Genomic DNA, 19,124 nt, shown 5'->3' on the forward strand with positions numbered 1-19,124 from the left:
CTTTAGGTGACTCTGGTGGCACCATGTCCCAGTGCCTCTTACTGATGCCTTTTAGCTCTGCTGTCATGTCATAACTGCTTGTGAAGAGTGAAAAAATTGAGTTTGGAACCTGACACTTCTGCTACAAAATCTGGTTGTTTTTTTGGTTTTTTTAATATATATGTACATTTTAGTTCTTTTTAGAAAATGTGCCTTTTTCTTTTTTTTTTTTCTAAAAATGGTGATACTAATGAAAAAAAAATGACACCCCTTTTAAAAATTTTACTTTGAAGCTCAGTGTTTTTACTTTTAGTTCTCTACTACCTCCCTCCCTTCTCCCTCCCTTCTTTGTTCAAATGGAGAGGATATAAGGAGAAATCAGATGCTGCATGTCTTAAGAGAAAGCATTCCCAAGGTACAGTAATTGGAGATTTCTTTTTTTTTTTTTTAATATTTTTTGGGTAGTGCTTCTGGCTCAGGAAGCTTTAAATTCTAGTTTGCTTGTCTCAGTTAAATGTTAGATTTACATGCTTCAGTTTTTTGAGCTGTATCCATGCAATTTCTTTCCAAGGGGAAGGAAAAAGCATCCTAAAGCTTAGAGGAAAAGTAGAAGTGTTGTGAGTCCTAGAGAGAAGTAGATGCTCATAGTGTCATGCAGTAATTCTTATTGGAATTGTTTGTGGCTGATGAAAACTGTGAATATTTGTTTCTTGCACTCTTTGGTGTGATTTGGCTTTTGCAATAAAATAAAAGGGAATTTTTTTAGGATTGCTGCAGGCCTGGGATGAGATTAATGCTGTCAGAGAAGGAACAGAGGGTTCCTTCCTGATAATGTTTTGTTTGCTGCTTTCTTTTGGATAATAATCTTTAATTTTAAGTTATAATTCATCTTTGCTGCAGCTTTGGAATGGAATGAGTCCCTGGCCATGGGCTGGAAAAAGGGAAGCTTGTGGATTATAGCTCAAGGCTGCTGAGCTGCAGAAAACAGCCCTGACCTTTGCAGCAGCTGATGTCCTGCAAATTTATTTCAGAAAGTGGGGGAGATCTTACAGGAGCCATTAATGATTGCAGAAGGCTCCAAAGTTCTTGTCACTGGGCTCTCTCTGCCACCTCTAAAGCCAGGAGTGATTAAACTTCCACTGACTTCTAAAACCTTTCATTTAAAATGGAAATGCACGTGGTAGGTTTAGAGTTGTTCTTGTCATACCTTGTGTTCTTGTAGCTCCTGGGGATGTTGTGAACTCTTGAGAATTTATTTTGACATGTATAAATGTTTGCCTCTTGACTTCCTTTAATTATTTTTTTAATGTGATTTGGTCCAAATGGAAAATGCCAGAAATCAAAATGTTTTTCCTGCCTCTTCTCACACAGTGAACCCAAGTCTGTTAAAGGTGAATCAGTGTAATTCAAGCAATAAGAAAGGATTTCTGCCTTTTCTTTTGTAAATTGAAATTCTAAAATTGTGTTGTGCATTTGGTTTCCTCTCAAATCATGCTAGTTGTGGTAATGAACGTGCTCAAATTAAAAAAAAATTGAAATTAGGTGGTTGTGTGACAAATAGTGATGAATTGAGAGGTGATGAAGTACAATGTATAAATGACAGCAATGTGAGACATTTTTAATTAAGAGCAATGGCCTTTTTAATGGCTCTTAAAAAAATAAGAAAAGGTTTTTAAATCTACAGGTTTCTGTAGCAGAACCTGAGATTCATTTCAGAAGGAACAACAGCAGCCAAATTATGTTCTCAGCTCCCTGTACCATGTGTCAGGCTTTTGTGTGGCACCTGCTGCTTGCAAGACAGACTAATTTAAAAATCCTTGGTGGGGGAAAAAATAAAAAAGAAGGCAGGAGAGGTTTTGAGACAGTGTCTATCCCTGCTCTGGTCTCTGTCCTGGCTGGAATGACAGTGCCTTTGTCCTTGGAGGCAGTGTCAGCCCTGAGCACTCCAAAGATGCTTTTCCCTGGATTGATTTTGACTTGAGCACCGTCAGACTCTGGGGAGAGAAGATCCACGCCGTGCTTTGCTCTTGGCAGGTGGATGAAAGCATAAGGAGAGAAGCAGGTATTTAGCTAAAAAAGGGGTTCAGGTGTGAGCAGTTGGCCCCAGGAGGTGCTCGGCTCCTCAGGCTGGGAGGATGTTTCCATGTGCAAAACACAGTGCAAGGTTTCTGCTCCTGCTGTTATTCTCCATTTCTTTGACTCAAGATGAGTCAAAAGCCTCATGGAGATCAGGTTCTGCAAGGCTTTAGGAATATCTGGTTTGTGTTTTAAGGTTCATTTTTCAGGTTTCAACTTTTTGGGGGGATTTTTTTTCCCTCAGGGTTCATCTCTCTTGGTGAAACTGGAGTTTGTGTGATAGCAACCACTGATTTCTTCAGCTGAAAAAAATCCTTTCTTGATTCTTTCCATCTTCCTTCTCCAGCAGGGCTGAGCTTTTCACATGCTCATACTAGAGGTGTCTTTCTTCATTGGTGTCCCTGAAAAATGTTTCATTTCTAAGTTCTGGCAAAAAAAAGAACCCAAAATTTGGCCTCATCTCCAAGGACTTGGCCTTCAATCCCTGGGGAAAATTCCAGAAGAGCTTGGGCTGGAAAGGACCTTAAATCCCATCTCATTCCACATCTTCCCAGATTGCTCCAAGCCCCAATGTCCAGCTTGGCCTTGGACACTTCAGGGATTCAGGGGCAGCCACAGCTTCTCTGGGCAACCCCAGAGCCTCCCCACCCTGAATAAGGAATTTCTTCCTTAAATATAATCTAAATCTCTCTTCCTTTAGTTTAAAACCCTTCCCTCTTCTCCTCTATCTCCCCATGTACAAGGTTATTCTCCCTCTTTTAAAATCCCCCTCCAAGTTCTTGGAGTGTGGTATTTTCAGGGTCCCCCATGGCAGGAAGGAAATGATGAATTGACTCCATGTTCTTAGGAGGCTAATTTATTATTTTATGATATTATATTATATTAAAGAATGCTATACTAAACTATACTAAAGAACAGAGAAAGGATACAGACAGAAGGCTTAACAAGATAATAATGAAAAACCTGTGACTCTCTCCAGAGCCCTGACACAGCTGGACTGTGATTGGTCATTAAGTTAAAACAATTCACATGAAACCAATCAATCAATCTCCAAACCACATTGCAAAGCAGCAAGACACAGGAGAAGCAAATGAGATAATTCTTGTTTTCATTTTTCTCTGAGGCTTCTCAGCTTCACAGGAGAAGAAATCCTGGGATTTTTCCAGAAAATATGACAGTGACATTGGAGGCTGCTGCAAGGTTTTCCCAGAGCCTTCTCTTCTCCAGGAAAGTGTGCAGGGGTTTTCTGCAGGGCTTTTCTGCATCTGAGGAAGATGCACCTACAGAGGGATGTCTGTGGGAATGCTGTCAGTGCCAGGTGGGAACAAATCCTTTAGAAGTCAGGGCCAGAGGAATTTTCTGTCCATGTGGGTTTATGGACATGCAGATCTCAGTGAAGCTCAGCACCATCCCAGCCTGGTACCCTGCAGAGACTCCTCAGGTGTGGAATTTATGCTCCTGGAGGATGCAGAGGGATCCAGAGGCAGCCACAGCTTCTCTGGGCAACCTCAGAGCCTCCCCACTCTGAGTGAAGAATTTCTTCCTTGAATCTAATCTAAATCTCTCTTCCTTTAGTTTAAAACCTTTCCCTCTTGTCCTCTCTCTATCTCCCCATGTAAAAAGTTGTTCCCCCTCTTTTAAAATCCCCTCCAAGTTCTTGGAGTCAGGTCCAGAGGGAGATGTCTATCCCCATGGATTTATGGACAGTCAGATCTCAGTGAAGCTCAGCACCATCCCAGCCTGGTACCCTGGAGAGCCCCCTCAGGTGTGGAGTTTGTGCTCCTGGAGGATGAGCAAGAAGAGATTGATTCCCCTGTGCCTGTCCTGCTGCCTCATCTGAATTCTGCCCCTGGGCTCCCTCAGCCAGGCTGTGACACGCCCTGGTGGCTCCCTGGCACCTGGGACACCCTGAGCTGCCACTCTGAGCCCCTCTGGAGCTTCTCAGGACAGTCCTTCTGTCAATCCTGTCCTCATCCTCAAGAAACATCACTTCCCCTTCCTCAGGCTCAGCTCCAAACCAGCAGTGTCAGTCTGTAAAATCCCATGCCTGCCAAGCACACTTGGAATATTTTAGGGTTTTTTTAGGATGTTTCTTTTCAGACTGCTGTCAAATCCTCCCCAAAGACACATTTTAGTGTTCCCTGTCTCACTATGAACACCCCCTGGGGCTGTCAGCAGCAGAAGCTCCTTTTGGTTGAACTCTCAAGGGTTTTAATAATCCCTTCACTGTCAAATAATCACAGAATCAAATCCCAGAAAGATTTCAGTTGGAAGGGACCTTAAAGCTCATCCAGTGCTGCCTTTGCCATGGGCAGGGACACCTTCCAGGCTGCTCCAAGCCCCGTCCAGCCTGGCCTGGGACACTTCCAGGGATCCAGGGGCAGCCACAGCTGCTCTGGGCACCCTGTGCCAGGGCCTCCCCTCCTCAGAGGCAGAATTTCTTCCCAATATCCAACCTAAACCTACTCTTTTCCAGTTTAAATCCATTCCCTATGTCCTGTCCCTCCATCCCTTGTCCCCAGCTCCTCTCCAGCTCTCCTGGAGCCCCTTCAGGCTTTGGAAGGGGCTCTGTGTTGAGTTTTATCTTCTTTTTTTCTCCAGGATGGGGATTAAATGCTCAAGATTATATTTCTTGTTGGGACTCAGATGTTTATCAGTTCTTATCTCTGTTACAGTCTCACAAACCCTGAGTTCTGCAGCACTTCTCTCTAACAAACTAAAAATGGAGCCCATCTCTCTCTCTACAAGGCCTTTTAAGGATAAACTGTCCAATTAAGAAATGACACCTCAATTATTTTCACTTTTAACCCAATAACCAACCACCATGGCTGCAATGGGGACTTTTTTATCCAATTACACAAAACCACCCAAACCCATGGAGAAGAAGGTGGAGAAGAAGGAGCAGCCTCCACCCTGAAACCTCCATCTTGCTCCATACATACTACTATATTTTAAAACCTTAAACTCTAAGTTTCCCACCCTGTGATATCACACATTTTCTATTCAAACCCCACACCCACAATCCCAGTTCTGTCATTCCATTTTGGGAGCTTCTCCACGGCCTCAGGTCAGTGCAGTGTTCTCTTGGGGGCCAGAGCCTGGCAGCACAGAAAGTCTGGAATACTCAGCAATTCCCAGGCATCCAACAGCTCTCAGCTCTCCCTGGATCCTTTTCTTCTCCAGCCTGAGCCCCCCCAGCTTTGTGCTGGTGACATTTCTCTGGATGCAGCCCAGGGCACATTTGGCCTGCAGACGACACGGCTGGGTCCCGTTGATCTTCTCATCCACCAGCACCCTCAAATCTTCCTCCTTGGGGCTGCTCTCCATCCATTCTCCCTCCAGCCTCAATTTGTGCTTGGGATTGCCCTGACCCAGGTGCAGAACCTCACATTTGGCCTTGGGAACTTCATTTCAAATACTTTGGTTCTTCCACATCTTGTAATTGATGTTGATGTTCCTTCCACATCCATGAACAGCATAAAAGTGAGGAATTTGTTCTTCCCAAGTGGGAATAATTAATGCAGGGTAGGGAAAAGCTACTTGTTCCTTTATGTTCCTTCCAGTAGAGAGGCTGGACTGGATTCCAGAAGGAATTTGAGGATCGCTGCTCCACAAACTGCTGTTTTTCCAGAGATTCAACCAGGTCTCTTCCCCTTTTTTTTTTTTTGGATGTTGAACACAACACCCTCCAAAGGCACCAAACTTCCACCCTTCCTCTGCCAGCTTCCCCAGGATCATTCTCTCAGAGGGATTTTGCAGAATGCAGCTGGAACAAATTCCTGAGCACCTCCTGGACAGACCATCTCTGCTCTTCAAAGCCAGGCTCATTTCTTTCTTCTTCCTGCTCTTCTAGTGGAAAACAAGGATGTAATTCCAGTTATTTTGGTGAATCAGTTGTTTACCACAACACAAGGGGTAATCCTCTCTTAATCCCCATGCTCCTTACAGATTTTGTTTAGTTTTTCATCAGTCTGTGTCAAGTCTGTCTGCTTTGGCAAAGAAACAAAAAATTTTGCTGGAGAAAGGTCACAACATCTGGGTGAGCCTGGCTGCTTTGTGCTGTAGCAGAGTTAAAATTGGAAATTGTGACGGCTCAGGCTTTCTCAGAATGTTTTTAGAAGAGTATAAAAAATTCATTTGGGTGATTCAAGGAGGAGACAGGTTAGAGCTCTGCTTGCTGTGGAAAAAACAACCCCAAAACAGCCCCTCTGGGTGTTTTCCATGACTTTGGACTTCCCAGCAAGAGCAGTGACAGATAAATCACCATTTCTTTGGTCACAGGGCTATTGCTGTTGTCAGCTCTGCAAATTCTGTGCACCCCACGTTCAGTGAGACCTCAGCAGCGAATTTTGGTGAAATCCAAATTATTGTAACCCAGCTGTCTGCACTGCTTGGCTCCTGCAAGCTCCAAGCCTGAGATGATTTTGATTTGCATAACAACGTGCCTGTTGTTTAATCCTGACAGTCAGGCTGTGTGTCATGAGGTCGGGCTCAGAGCTCAATCAGTTCCAAATCTGGAAAAACACAATCAGTGCACAGGAAAAAAAACCCCAACCACCAGAGCTCTTAGTGGCTTTTCAAAGAGCTACATTCTGTTCTGTGCCAGAAATTGCCCATTCAGAGGCTCATTGAGCTGCATTTCCAGCTCTGAGATATTTCTGAAAGGGGAGAAATGCAGGGGAGCCGTGGGAGCCTCTGTGTTAGAGCAGAGCAGCTCTCATGGGAGACAGGGCTGAAATTCCACTTTTTAGTGATGAAAATACCTGGGGCAGCCACCTGCTCATCACACCCACCTCTAGTATTTCAGGATCCATTACCCTGCCCCCTTTAAAGAGAATATTTTGGGTACTTCTCACCCCAAAATGAGGGTGGGAGGGGAGTGATGTGAATTGTCCTCACAGGTGGTCTTCAAACTGCTGCTTGTCCTGCTCAGGTTAAACCCAGCTGTAAAAATTCCTCAAGGTAAGAAATAACACAAATTCAGGCATAATGGAGCTCTAGATTTTAACCTGTGTGTGAATCACCCTTCTCTCTCTCTGTCTTTGGGTTTTTTTTTCCCCTCTTCCCCACCTAAATTCAATTTATTTATTCCTTTTTGCTGCAGCCATTCACAGTCTAAAGCTGAGCCGTAACCATGTGGACTGGCACAGTGTGGATGAGGTGTATCTGTACAGTGATGCCACAACATCCAAAATTGCAAGGACTGTCACACAAAAGTTGGGGTTTTCCAAAGGTAAATCTTTCCCAAACTTTGTAAAGAATATTGTAAATGCCAGCATTTGAAGTTTAACTCCAAAAGGTTTTAATGTGAGTAACCCACTTTGGCCATTGCATTTTTTACTTTATATGAGTATTCAGAATCCTTAGCTTGTGTAAATAATGGTAACTAGATGTGAATATTTTTAAATTTTATTCTATTTGGATGAGAATATTTTAAAATTTTATTTAGATTACATATTTATTATATTTTAATTTTATATTTATTTAATTTAATTTTAAATTTAAAAATTACAATTTTATCATAGTTTAATTTTATTTTGATGGGTTTGGATGCAGCAGTTAGCACTACGTAACAAATACATGAAAATATTACAGTGGCAGAGTCCAGAAGCTAAAATTAGAATTAAATTAGAATTAAATGTAAAATTAGGATTATTCCTATAATAATATAAGGATTACAGTTCCTTTTGCAACCTTCATTTTACTGCTGGGTACTTAGATATTGTGATGCATTCCTTAAATACATGACCATACCTTCCCTCTCCCCACCTCCATCCAGCCTTTACTTCTGTTCATAAAACAGAAGTATGAAGTGACAGGAAAGGGCATTTAGACAGAAATTATTTCCAGTAGAAATTCAGGCTCATTTAAACTCAACACTCCCAGTCAGGCAGCAAAGCTGAGATGGTTGGAAGAGAGGGGGGAGTCTCTCAAGGAAAAGGCAGGTTATTTCCATCCTAGAAAATGGGAACTTGTCCTGTGCAGGACACCAGAACAAGAACCTGCACATTTGGTTTGTTCCTTGAAGAGACAAGGTCAGGTCACAGCTCTGACTTTATTCTGCATCCTCTGCCCAGTAATTAATGCCCTCTTACCCCCCAGGACTCCTGGGTGAACACTTAATTATTTTTTCCTTAAAAAAATAATATAATTCAGTGCTTCAGTTCCAGAAGAAATGAAGTCATTTATCCAGAGCACCATGGGGATAATGTGTAATAAATAATGAGATCTGGCCCAAACAATTTATGGAGGAGAAATATCAAAGAGAAACTCACTTGATAAACAAAACCTGTCTTGGGTAAAAAATGCCCTCAGTGGGTTTGGGGTGTTTTCCTCCTGTTTAAAACCAAAATAAGCTGTTAGTTCCAGCTTTGGAGGCCAGCACTGGTGCCTGGTGTGGTCCCCTGAGTGTCACTAGAGGGGGATGGAGGCACATTGTGCCCATGGGTTTGTCAGCACAGCAGGGAGAAAATGCCCACGTTTACCCTGGGGAATTGGGTTTGGTCACTGGACTGAAGAACAAGGGGGAAATTTCAGGTTGGATCAGCTCAAAATAAAGCAAGTTTTCCCTATCAAAATTATAAATTTTAAAGGTTTTCAACATGCTCTTTTAATTGGGGTGGATAAAGTGACAACACTTACGTGGACAGGTCATTTCCATGATCTTTCCATGCTGTGGGAGTAAGGGGGAGACAGAAGGAATTTCATTGATTGAGACACCCAGGAGAAGGATTTTGTGTTGTAGAAGTGAGTGCACAGTTACACAACTGTTTTCTGAAGAGCTGGTCTCCAAAACATGCCTGAAATTAATTCCCTTTCCAGTGGAGGTGGCTGTTGATATCACCTGGCTGCTCAAATCTTTCAGGGCTTTAAAAGTGCCTATAATTAAAAATATAGGCACTTTTATTGTGGCAGAACATACTTAATTGGAGGGGGTTTTATTTGCCATCAGGTGCAGAATCCTGGAATTCCTTGGTTTGTGATAAGGCAGAATGTTAGCTTTAAAATTCATCTCTTTGGGATGTCTTTGTACTGTACACACATATTTTAAAAATAGATGCTAATCCTTTAATTTTATGATTCTCTATTATATTACCTGATTTTCAACGTGCTGGCCTGAGAAAAGCCAAGCTTCTGTCAGCAGAGGAGAGCATTGCAGCTGGCAGAATGTCACTGATGTGGGACAATGTTCTTTCTGCAGCTTCAAGCAGTGGGACAAGGCTACACAGAGGCTATGTAGAAGAAGCCACATTAGAAGACAAGCCACCCCAGACCAGCCACATTGTGTTTGTTGTGCATGGCATTGGGCAGAAAATGGACCAAGGAAGGATCATCAAAAACACAGCCATGTGAGTGCCTTGGAGTGTTTGAAACAGCCTTAATGTGAGTGACAGCAGAGCCTTTGGTTTGGGCTGAATCTTTGCCTGTTTTCCTCATCCTCCTCTTCTCCTGAGTCATTAATCTTTTGTGTTGTGGGTTTTGATGGTTTTGGAATGTATGAATTTTGATGTTAATTGGAATGTATGAATTTAGGGAGAGCCGTGAGCCAAAGAGCAGAGATTTATTCTGATTTTATCACCAGCACTTGGGACTTCTGGGGAAATGGTGAAGAGGATGTAGCCTCAAGTTGCAGCAGGGGAGGCTCAGCTTGGATTTCAGCAGGAATTTCTCCATGGAATGGTTGTTAAGCTTTGGAAGGGGCTGTCCAGGGAGGTTTGTATTTGCTGGGAATGTCCCCACAAAGGCAGAAATGATGAATCTGACTCCATGTTCTCAGAAGGCTGATTTATTACTGTATAATACTATATTATATTAAAGAATACAGAAAAGATATTATTAGCTAAAAAGCTAATAATAAAAACTTGTGACTCTTTCCAGAGCCCTGACACAGCTTGGCCCAATTGGCCAGAGTGAAAACAATTCAGAATCCAATGAAACAATCACCTGTGGCTAAACAATCTCCAAACACATTCCACACAGGAGAAGCAAATGAGATAAGAATTGTTTTCCTTTTCTCTGAGGCTTCTCAGCTTCCCAGGAGAAAAATCCTGGGCGAGGGGATTTTTCCAGAGAATGTGAATGCCACACAGGGAGGTTTGGAGTCCCCATCCCTGGAGGTGTCCAAGGAAGTGGCACTCAGTGCTCTGGGCTGGAGAGTGTTAGGAAAATTAATCCACAAACACCAGAGGTTTATGTCCAAGAAGGAGACAGAGGAGTCCTTTGGCTTTATTCAAATGAAGGGAGAGGCCATGGGGCATTCCCCTGGGATCTCTTAATTTTTGGAGGATGCAGCCTCCTTTTTATCCCAATTTCCCAGCCACATTTCCCTTATCTTTTTCCCCTTTGGCTGAGGTCCTTGAGAGGTTCAGACTCCCCAAAACACCTGATACCAGAGATTCCCCTCTAATGTATAACCCTCCTTTTAATTTTTAATTGATATGGAATTTAGGGGTTTTTCTTCCCCATTCTTTCTTTCATCTTTCAATGTCTAATTTCATTTATCAGCAAACCTAAAGTTTATTTGTAAAAGCAAATATATTTTTCCATTCATCAATCAGTGGAATCCTTCCCATTGTTTCTTTTATCTCCCAGTGCTGGTTTTATCACCCAGCAGACCCACAGCTTGTTTGGAAAGACAAATCCAATATTCCTCTCAGGACAAGGTGGGGATTGGACTTGCTGACTTTTGAGGTTTTTTCCAGCCTGAAGGATTTTGTGTGCAATTCTGGCTCCCGTGGTTGGTGGCTTTGCTGAGCAGGGAGAGGTTCCTCATTTGGGGAATGTCGTTCCTCAGTGGTACCTGGGTGAATTCAGTGAATTCGGCAACAGCTGGGAAGGAATTGAGCAGAACATTTTTGGTTAAGTGGTATGGGAAAGTTAATCTTTGAATGGAGTCTCTCAGAGCTGGGTGTAGGGATAGTGGGCAAGCAAATTGCACCTGTAAGAGAGGGGGAATGGGGAGACACAGGAATGTTGTCATTCCTAGCAGGACAGGAGCCCTCCATGGATGGAGCTGTTGCTGTGTACAGAGCCTGGCTGAACAGCAAAATGGGACCAAAAAGGCTGTGGATTCTCTTCTCTGAATGTCTTTTGCTTTGCAAGTGGCTCTTGGGAATGATTCCCAGAGCTGTGGCTGCTCCATTCCTGGCAGTGTTGAAGGCCAGGTTGGGGCCCTGGTTTAGTGGGTGGCATCCTCACTCATGCCAGGGCTTGGAACTTCATCCTTTACAACCCAAAGCAATCTGTGATTTTATGCACCCGAAAAGATGGTTTTGAATCCTAGAAGCAGAATTATCAAGTCCTGATGGCAGCTGTGTGGGGGACGAGGTGGCACTGAGAATCCCTCATTAGCTGGAAGAGGAGACTGAAAAAGTGTTAATTACAGATCTGGATGGTGCTGTAGGTGTGTCCCAAATAGCTCCAGGTTCCTTCAGCGCTGGCAAACCCAGCGACTCCCGTGGGAAGAGCTGGGATTGCTGGGATTTTGTGGTGGGAGCTTTGTCACCCTCCCTTTGTCACTCTGGGTCAGTGCTTGTGTGCTCTGTGCCATCCTGTCATCAGCCTCTCGTGTCCCCACAGCTCCTGGTGCCACTCCAGCCTCCTCTGGGGTGCCAGGGTAAACCTTTTGATGTCACTTGTGTGTCACTTGTCACCTCAAAGCACCAACCTGCAGCTCCCCACCCCTCTTCCTGCCCTGTTAGTCACTTTGTTTAAGAGCCAGCAATCCAAAGCAGAGAGAAAAAAGGATCCACAGCCCTTGGCTCAAAGTTAGTCACCAAAATCAATGTAAAAACTTCCATTTTTGTGGGATGGAATTACACAGAATGCAGATAGCCTCAGTATAAGCTGCTGTTTTAACAGTGGCCAGAAATAAAGCTTCAGCCTTGGAATCATTAAATTTTTCTGTTTTATCTTTCTCCCTCTTCCATTTTCCATAGATACAGGCATATGTGGGTGGATTAGCTTCAGCTCAGGTCACAGTGCAGAGATGTTCATTCATTCCATAAGTCCTGCTCTAATTGGCAGCCCAGCATATGAAATACTTTCTCAAAAAGGGACACAAGACTTTATGTGCTTCAGTAAATCTCACTCAAGTCCTCAAGAAATACCAGACAGCATTGCATAGCCTTTTAAAATGCTAATTATTGGCATAAATTGTGCATTCTGCACAAAATTTGCAAATTAAAGCATCATTTTAGATTGAAGTATCTTTATTTTTTCTCTTCCTTTTTTTTTTTTTTTTTTCAAATAACAGCTTAAAACTTATCAGTGAGGAACATCCCATATGTTGCAGGGAGAGATTTCAGAAGGAATGTCTGCCAAGCTCTCACAAGCCATGCTGGCACTTTCTGTTAGCACCTTCATCCATGATATTTGTGTGCTGCTTGGTTCTTGGGGTGGTTTTTTACAAGCTTTTCCATTCGGGACAACACTGGTGCCTTTTGAAAAAGAAAATTAATAAGAAAAAGTATTTTTTGACCATTCACTCTTTTAAATCAAAGCTAAGGAGAGAAGATGTCAGTGGGATTTTTTTTTGCCTTTTAAATGCACATTTTTCAGTAGGAAACCTGCAGCTGGACCCCACCAGAGCTCATTTGACACATTCTGTCCTCAGGTTAGCACCTTGAGAAGAAGCTGGTGCAGCTCCCAGGGTGCTGCTGCATCATTAGGCAGATCCTGCTGGTTACAGAGCTGAAAACAGAGACCCCTTGTCCGGGGAAATTCCAAATTATCTGTGCTAATTTCATTAAGGACTGCAGCTCAACCTCCTCATTAGCCTGGCTGGATGCTGTGGTTGCAGGGTGTCCTGTGAGTAGGTAAATGGAAAAGATGCCATCTCAGGGATGCTTGGATGAGCAGGTCTGTGGTGGATGTGACATAATTTTGTTTTTTTCTCTGTGTAGTTAAACACATTTATTATCTAAATGTAGCACAGCAGCTGGTGCAACAAGCTGCTCCTGTCAGCACTGATATTCCCTGGGACTTTCTGGGGAGAGACAGCCCCTCCTCCAGGCTGGAGCAGAGATTCAGCTGCCCCAGCAGGAGCTCTGAGCTCTGTTGGTACCACAGGGATGCTTCTTTCAGGGAGAAGGCTTTATAATCTGTATTTCTACCTAATACAAAGCAAGGTTTTATGGCAGAATGTACTTAACTGGAGGGGGTTTTATTTGCCATCAGAATCCTGGAATTCCTTGGTTTGTGATAAGGCAGAGTGTTGGCTTTCAAATAAATCTCTTTGGGATGTCTTTGTACTGTACACACCCACATGCTGTTATTTGGAATGTATTTTTTTTCCATGGAAGTTGATCTGTGGTTTTGTTGAATTTGTGGGTGAATGGGAGGGAGAGATGTTGTTACACATATTGAGTGTTGGTTCTGCCACCCAAACCCATGAAGAGGAAGGTGAAGAGGAAGGTAAAGAAGGACTAGCTTCTGTCTTTAAACTTAAACTTAAAACTTCTGTCTTGTTTTATACATTTTATTATGTTCTAAAACTTTAAACTCTTTAAGTTTTTTCACCTTGTGATATTACACACTTCTATTCAAACTGCAAACTCGTAATTTTAGTGCTATTAATTAATTTTGGAAGCCTTTTCCACAGCTCAGGTCAGTGCAGTGTTCTCTTGGGGAGGTCAGAGTCTGTCAGCACAGAAAGTCTGAAATTCTCAGCATCCAGGACTCCAACATCTGAGTATAATTTAGAATCATGGAATGGCTTGGGTTGGAAAGGAGCTTAAAACTCATCTCATTCCTTTGGCAGGGACACCTCCCACTGTCCCAGGCTGCTCCAAGCCCTGTCCAGCCTGGCCTGGGACACTTCCAGGGATCCAGGGGCAGCCACAGCCGCTCTGGGAATTCCATCCCAGCCCCTCCCCACCCTCCCAGCCAGGAATTCCCAATTCCCAATCTCCCACCCATGCCTGCCCTCTGGCACTGGGAGCCATTCCCTGGCTCCTGTCCCTCCATCCCTTGTCCCCAGTCCCTCTCCAGCTCTCCTGAAAGTTCCCCTCAATGTCACATTTTGCACCCCCAACCTTTTCTCCAGGCTGAGCAATCCCAGCTCTCCCAGCCTTTCCTCACAGGAGAGCTGCTCCATCCCTCTTGGGATCATCCTGGTGGCCTCCTCTGCCCGTCTGGGAATGTTCTTCTCCATGTTCCCACCCTCCTTTTCAAATCTCCTGTTGTTTCACCTGACCCAGGTGAAGGTCAGACCTTTCACCTGCCTTAGGCAGGGTTCAAAGCTTTAGGCTGGACTAAATTTCATCATCTCCTGTGCTTGGGGAATGAGTGATGAGACTCTGCTGTGCTTTTCCAGAGCAGCTGCAGTTTTGTGTCACTTCTGGGCTGCTCTCAGCCTGAGGCTGGGCTCTGCCTCTGTCTGAATCTCCTGTTTGGATTCCAAAATCACATTTGTCTGTGCTGCTCCTCACAGCCCAAAAATTGCTGTCTGCACAAGCACCAGCATCTTGGCCTAATCACCAATTACATTTTTATTGCAAGTCCCATTAGAAAGCATTTTAATTGTGGATTATCATTAGGATAATTACTTTGGAATAGCTATTTTGGTACATTTCCATTGCTATGCAAGCCTGGGCAGAGCCTCTCAGAAGCCTTTCACTGCATTAATGTGTGCTGCTAGAATCTCAAATGAAGATTTTCCTGTAAAATCTTTTCTATAATTTTAGCTCTTCAGGTATTTGGTAGCTTCATGTTCCACTTAAACGTTTGCATTGCATTGAATACATATTAAATGCTTGTTTTTCATCATTTGGTGCAGGAATTGAGCACCCAGCTGGTAAATACTGCCTTACAGGTTTCAACTTGAGCCTGTCTTGCCAGAGAAGTTCAGGCCAAGAGGTAAAAGGTGACAGTTAGGGCATGAAATGCTTTTGGAGCAGCTTGTTTTGTGTGTATTTATTACCTAACACATGGCTGGGTGTTGGGCAGGAGCTGTAGCAGCCTGCTCAGGATTTGGGTGTATCCCCAGGGCTGTTCCTATTCCCTGCCTCCTTCCATCCCTTGTTTCTGCCCTTTCCCTGCTCACACCATCCCATCTGTAAGCTGGTGTAAAAAAGTGGGCTTGTATCTGGATGCTAGTCCTTCTTTACCTTCTTCTTCATGGGTTTGGGTGGTAGAACCAACACTCACCATCTGGAAGATGCATGGAGTGGGTGCAGTGGAGCTGGGAGGGGACAGGGAGTGCAGTGCTCTGTGCCAGAGCAGGGCAAAGCCTTCCTGCCCTTTGGAAAGCAGTGCTGGAGGGGAATCTGGAGCACCTGGATCTCCCAGGATTGTCCCAGGATCCTGTGATCAACCAGCAAAGCACCTTCAGTGCCTCTGATGGTGCAAAATCCTGTTACTCTTCAAAAGGATGGAGTGTGGGTCCCAGTTGTGCTTCCTTTGTTTGCATGCTGGAGTTTCCATCTTCTGGAGCAGGATGAGTCTGTGTGTGTTGTGGAGCAGCAATTTTCACAGCCATTTTCACAGCAGTTTTCAGAGAGCAGCAGTGGCAGAACATGACTTGAGTCTTGAGCTGCTCTTTGAAACCTGCCTGTAGGGAGAGTGGAGTTGGCATTTCTGCAGCTGAGCTTTGGGAAAAGCCTCTCCCTCCCATTTCCTCATCTCTCAGCACAGCTCCACTTCCATTGCTCACTTCAGCTCAGCAAACTGAGCCCAGGCCAGCCCTGAGTTTCCTCAATAAAGTGCTATTATTTCCTCAAGGAGGCAGTGAGTGCTCCCTGCCACTGACACGTTTTCTGAAAAATACTTTTGCCAGGATTTTTTCTCCTGAGAAGCCTCAGAAAAGAAATGTAAACAGTAATTATCTGATGGGTGTGGAATGTGGTCTGGAGATGGTTTACCAACAGGTGCATCTTAGATTGGGCTCATGTGGTTGTTTTTATTTCATGATCAATCACAGCCAGCTGTGTCAGGCTCTCTCAGTTTGTCATGGGTTTTTTTATTATCATTCCTTTCTAGCCCTTCTGATGAAATCATTTCTTCTGTTCTTTTAGTATAGTTTTAGTGTAGCATTTTTCATATAATATATCTCATAAAATAATAAATCAGCCTTCTGAAACATGGAGTCAAGATTCTCATCTCTTCCCTTGTCCTGGTGACCCACAAACACCACAAGAGCTGCCTTCCCTTTGAGGGAGCTCCAGGGGGGTGAGAGCAGTTGGGGAATGGTTCAGAGCATCATTCCCCAGTTCTGTGACCAAAATCCAGGAATGGATCCACATGGCTTTGCAGGGAGGAGTCAGAATTGAAGTGATTTTCTTCAGGGAACATCCCATAGCTCTGTCTCTTGGAATCAGGGTGATGGGATAAAGGGTTGTGACTTTAACCTGACACAAAGGGGAGGTTTAGATGAAATATTAGGAAGAAATTCCTCACTGTGAGGATGGTGAGGCCCCTGGAACTGAGGAAGAGGTTGCCCAGGTGGCTGCCCCATCCCTGGAATGTCCCAGGCCAGGCTGGACAGGGCTTGGAGCAGCCTGGGATGGTGGAAAGGTCCCTGCCCATGGCAGGAGGTGGAGCTGGATGGGCTTTAAGGTCCCTTCCAACCCAAACCACTCTGGAATTCAATGATTTTATGAAATCAGAGTGAGAAGCTGGCACGTTTGAGGCTTAAAGATCATTCCCTATTTCTCTCTCATGGATCATCTGACTGAAGAAAGTCTGCAAAGATAACTTGACATCAAAATGAACAGTTTCTTCAAGCTTTCAGCATTTTGCTCTGTTAACATCAGCATCATTCTGCCAAATTTGGGAAGCAGCTGAAGCTAACTCAGTTTGCAGCTCCCCTGTTTTTAATGGAGTATTAAAACATTAATCCTACACAGAACTAGTGGCATGAGATTAAAACCAGCCCCTCAGTAATAATTCTAAATATGTTAACATACCTGTGGAATAGACTCAATTTAAGCAAGGATGTATATCTGTGAAAATATGGGTTTGTTATTTATTATTTTAATCAGGGAAAGGCAGCCAGGCACATTTTATTCATGGTGTATCTCAAAGTACCTATTTTCAGCCCATTACTTTTAGCATGAAAAATAGCAATATGTCAGAATTCTTTCAAGGTGTGCATTGAATCTGTGCACAAGTGGGTTTTCTTCTTAGAAAAAACAGAAATTAGAGTTGTTTCCTTGTGTTTCAATGTATGGCTTCAAGTAATTGTTGCTCTGGGGTCAGTATTTCAACATGCATTTGTATCAGGTGAATTCTCTGCCTGTTTAGATGAGGATTTATGGCTTCAGTTGGTGTTAATTTAACAAGTGAGTAGAGGGATTTGCCATCTAATAAAATTTTTAGAAGAAATTTATCTTGAAGAGCCAGAAGAAGAAAAAAAGAAAAATAACCTCATCTTTATAGCAGAACAGATGAGCAGGTGTGTGTGGTGGGGGTTTGCATATGTCTGTAGCTGCATTGCCTGGAAATTACAGCCAATTTTCTCCAGAATTTCTGTCAAAATCAGTGGGGGATGTGGTGCAGTGCCACTGGATGTGTTGCACTGGGAATTTCAAGGATTGCTGGGAGATAATGAGAGGGTGGAAGTGCAGCTCTGACAGCCTGTGACACCCGTGGGGTGACGGGTGATAAAGATGGCTCCAAACAGAACTTTTGTGCACTTGGACCAGGATGAGGATGTCTAAGGACAAAAACATTTCCTTAGAGCTTGGAGTTTGATGTTCTCATGGAGCTGAGTGGTTCTGTTTGGGCAGGATTATTCCAGCAGGAGAAAAGGATCCAGGGAGAGCTCAGAGCCTGAAGGGGCTCCAGGAGAGCTGGAGAGGGACTGGGAACAAGGGAGGGAGGGGCAGGAGCCAGGGAATGGATGGGATTTTGGGAATTGGGAATTGTGCCCTGTGAAGGTTGAAGGCTGCCCAGAGCAGCTGTGGCTGCCCCTGGATCCCTGGCAGTGCCCAAGGCCAGGCTGGACGGGGTTTGGAGCCACCTGAGACAGTGGAAGGTGTCCCTGCCATGGCAGGGGGTGACAAAGGATGATTTTTAAAGTCCTTTCCTAATCAAACCCTTCTGGGATTTTACAAATTTGGGACTGTTGTGCTGGACCACAGCTGGACAACCTCAACTTCCCTGAGGTGAGCCCACATCTGAGTAAAATCAGCCTTTACATTTCCTGGATGAGGATACAAAGCCAGCTCAGTTTTTAGGAGGGGAAACCTGAAGCTTCCCCCAAAAGGTTTGGCAGAATTGCAAGGCCACATTATTTTCTCCAAACTCCTGTTTCTTGTTTTTGATTTTATTTTAAAAATCTCACTGAGTCAGTTTGTGAACAGCTTTAGTAAGAACTGGACCCTTTCAAACAGCAAAAAGCTCTGTAGTTGTTGGATTTAAAGATATAAAGCTTTAGAGATGTCTAATAGCTGTTCCTCCACAATATTTCCAGCTTCTACTGATAATAATAAATAATGTGGATAGTTTTTCTTGCTCTAATAGGACCAGGTTGTTTACCATTTCTTTCACCTCAAGTAGGTTTTGCTGTGTAAAATTCTGTGCTTTGTTCAGACAATATTTCTGTGCTTTTACTGCTTTTATTCTGAGCCACTTTATTTTGCTGCTTGGCTAATTTCCTTCTAAATTTTACTGGTTTTGAATTCCTCTTTGCTACTGTCAAAACTTAACCCCAGCCTGTAGCTGCAGTGGGATGGGGAGGAGAACTGGGAAAAGGTAAAACCCATGGGTTGAGATGAGAATTGTTTAATAATAATAATAATAATAATAATAATAATAATAATAATAATAATAATAATAATAGGAAATCCAGAAATAAGTCTGGGTCTGGCCATATTCCCCCCCAGCTTCTTGTGCAGCTCCTTCTTGGCAGAGCATGAGACACTGAAAAATCCCTGATTTAGGGGGAGCACAACCAAAACAACCAAAACATCAACATTATCCTCATCCTAAATCCAAATTGTGCTGTACCAACTACCAGGAAAGAAATTACCTTTATCCCAGCCAAAACCACCTCGTTCAGGCAGAAAAAGTGAAGCTGGCTTGGCAATATCAAGGAGCTGGGGACATTTTCAAAAATCTCCTTTATT

At 43.6% G+C, this 19,124-nt stretch overlaps 1 protein-coding gene across 1 annotated transcript in view; it reads left to right on the forward strand.

Moving 5' to 3' along the window:
- Positions 1 to 19,124, forward strand: part of DDHD1 (DDHD domain containing 1) — a 67,019-nt gene that overhangs the window by 18,813 nt on the left and 29,082 nt on the right. The window contains exons 3-4 of the mRNA XM_066551599.1: positions 7,160 to 7,288; positions 9,257 to 9,404. Coding sequence (XP_066407696.1) covers positions 7,160 to 7,288; positions 9,257 to 9,404 — 277 coding nt within the window. The remainder of the gene's footprint in view (positions 1 to 7,159; positions 7,289 to 9,256; positions 9,405 to 19,124) is intronic.

The sequence above is a fragment of the Molothrus aeneus genome, chromosome 6 (genome assembly GCF_037042795.1).
Source record: "Molothrus aeneus isolate 106 chromosome 6, BPBGC_Maene_1.0, whole genome shotgun sequence".
NCBI classification, from domain to species: domain Eukaryota; kingdom Metazoa; phylum Chordata; class Aves; order Passeriformes; family Icteridae; genus Molothrus; species Molothrus aeneus.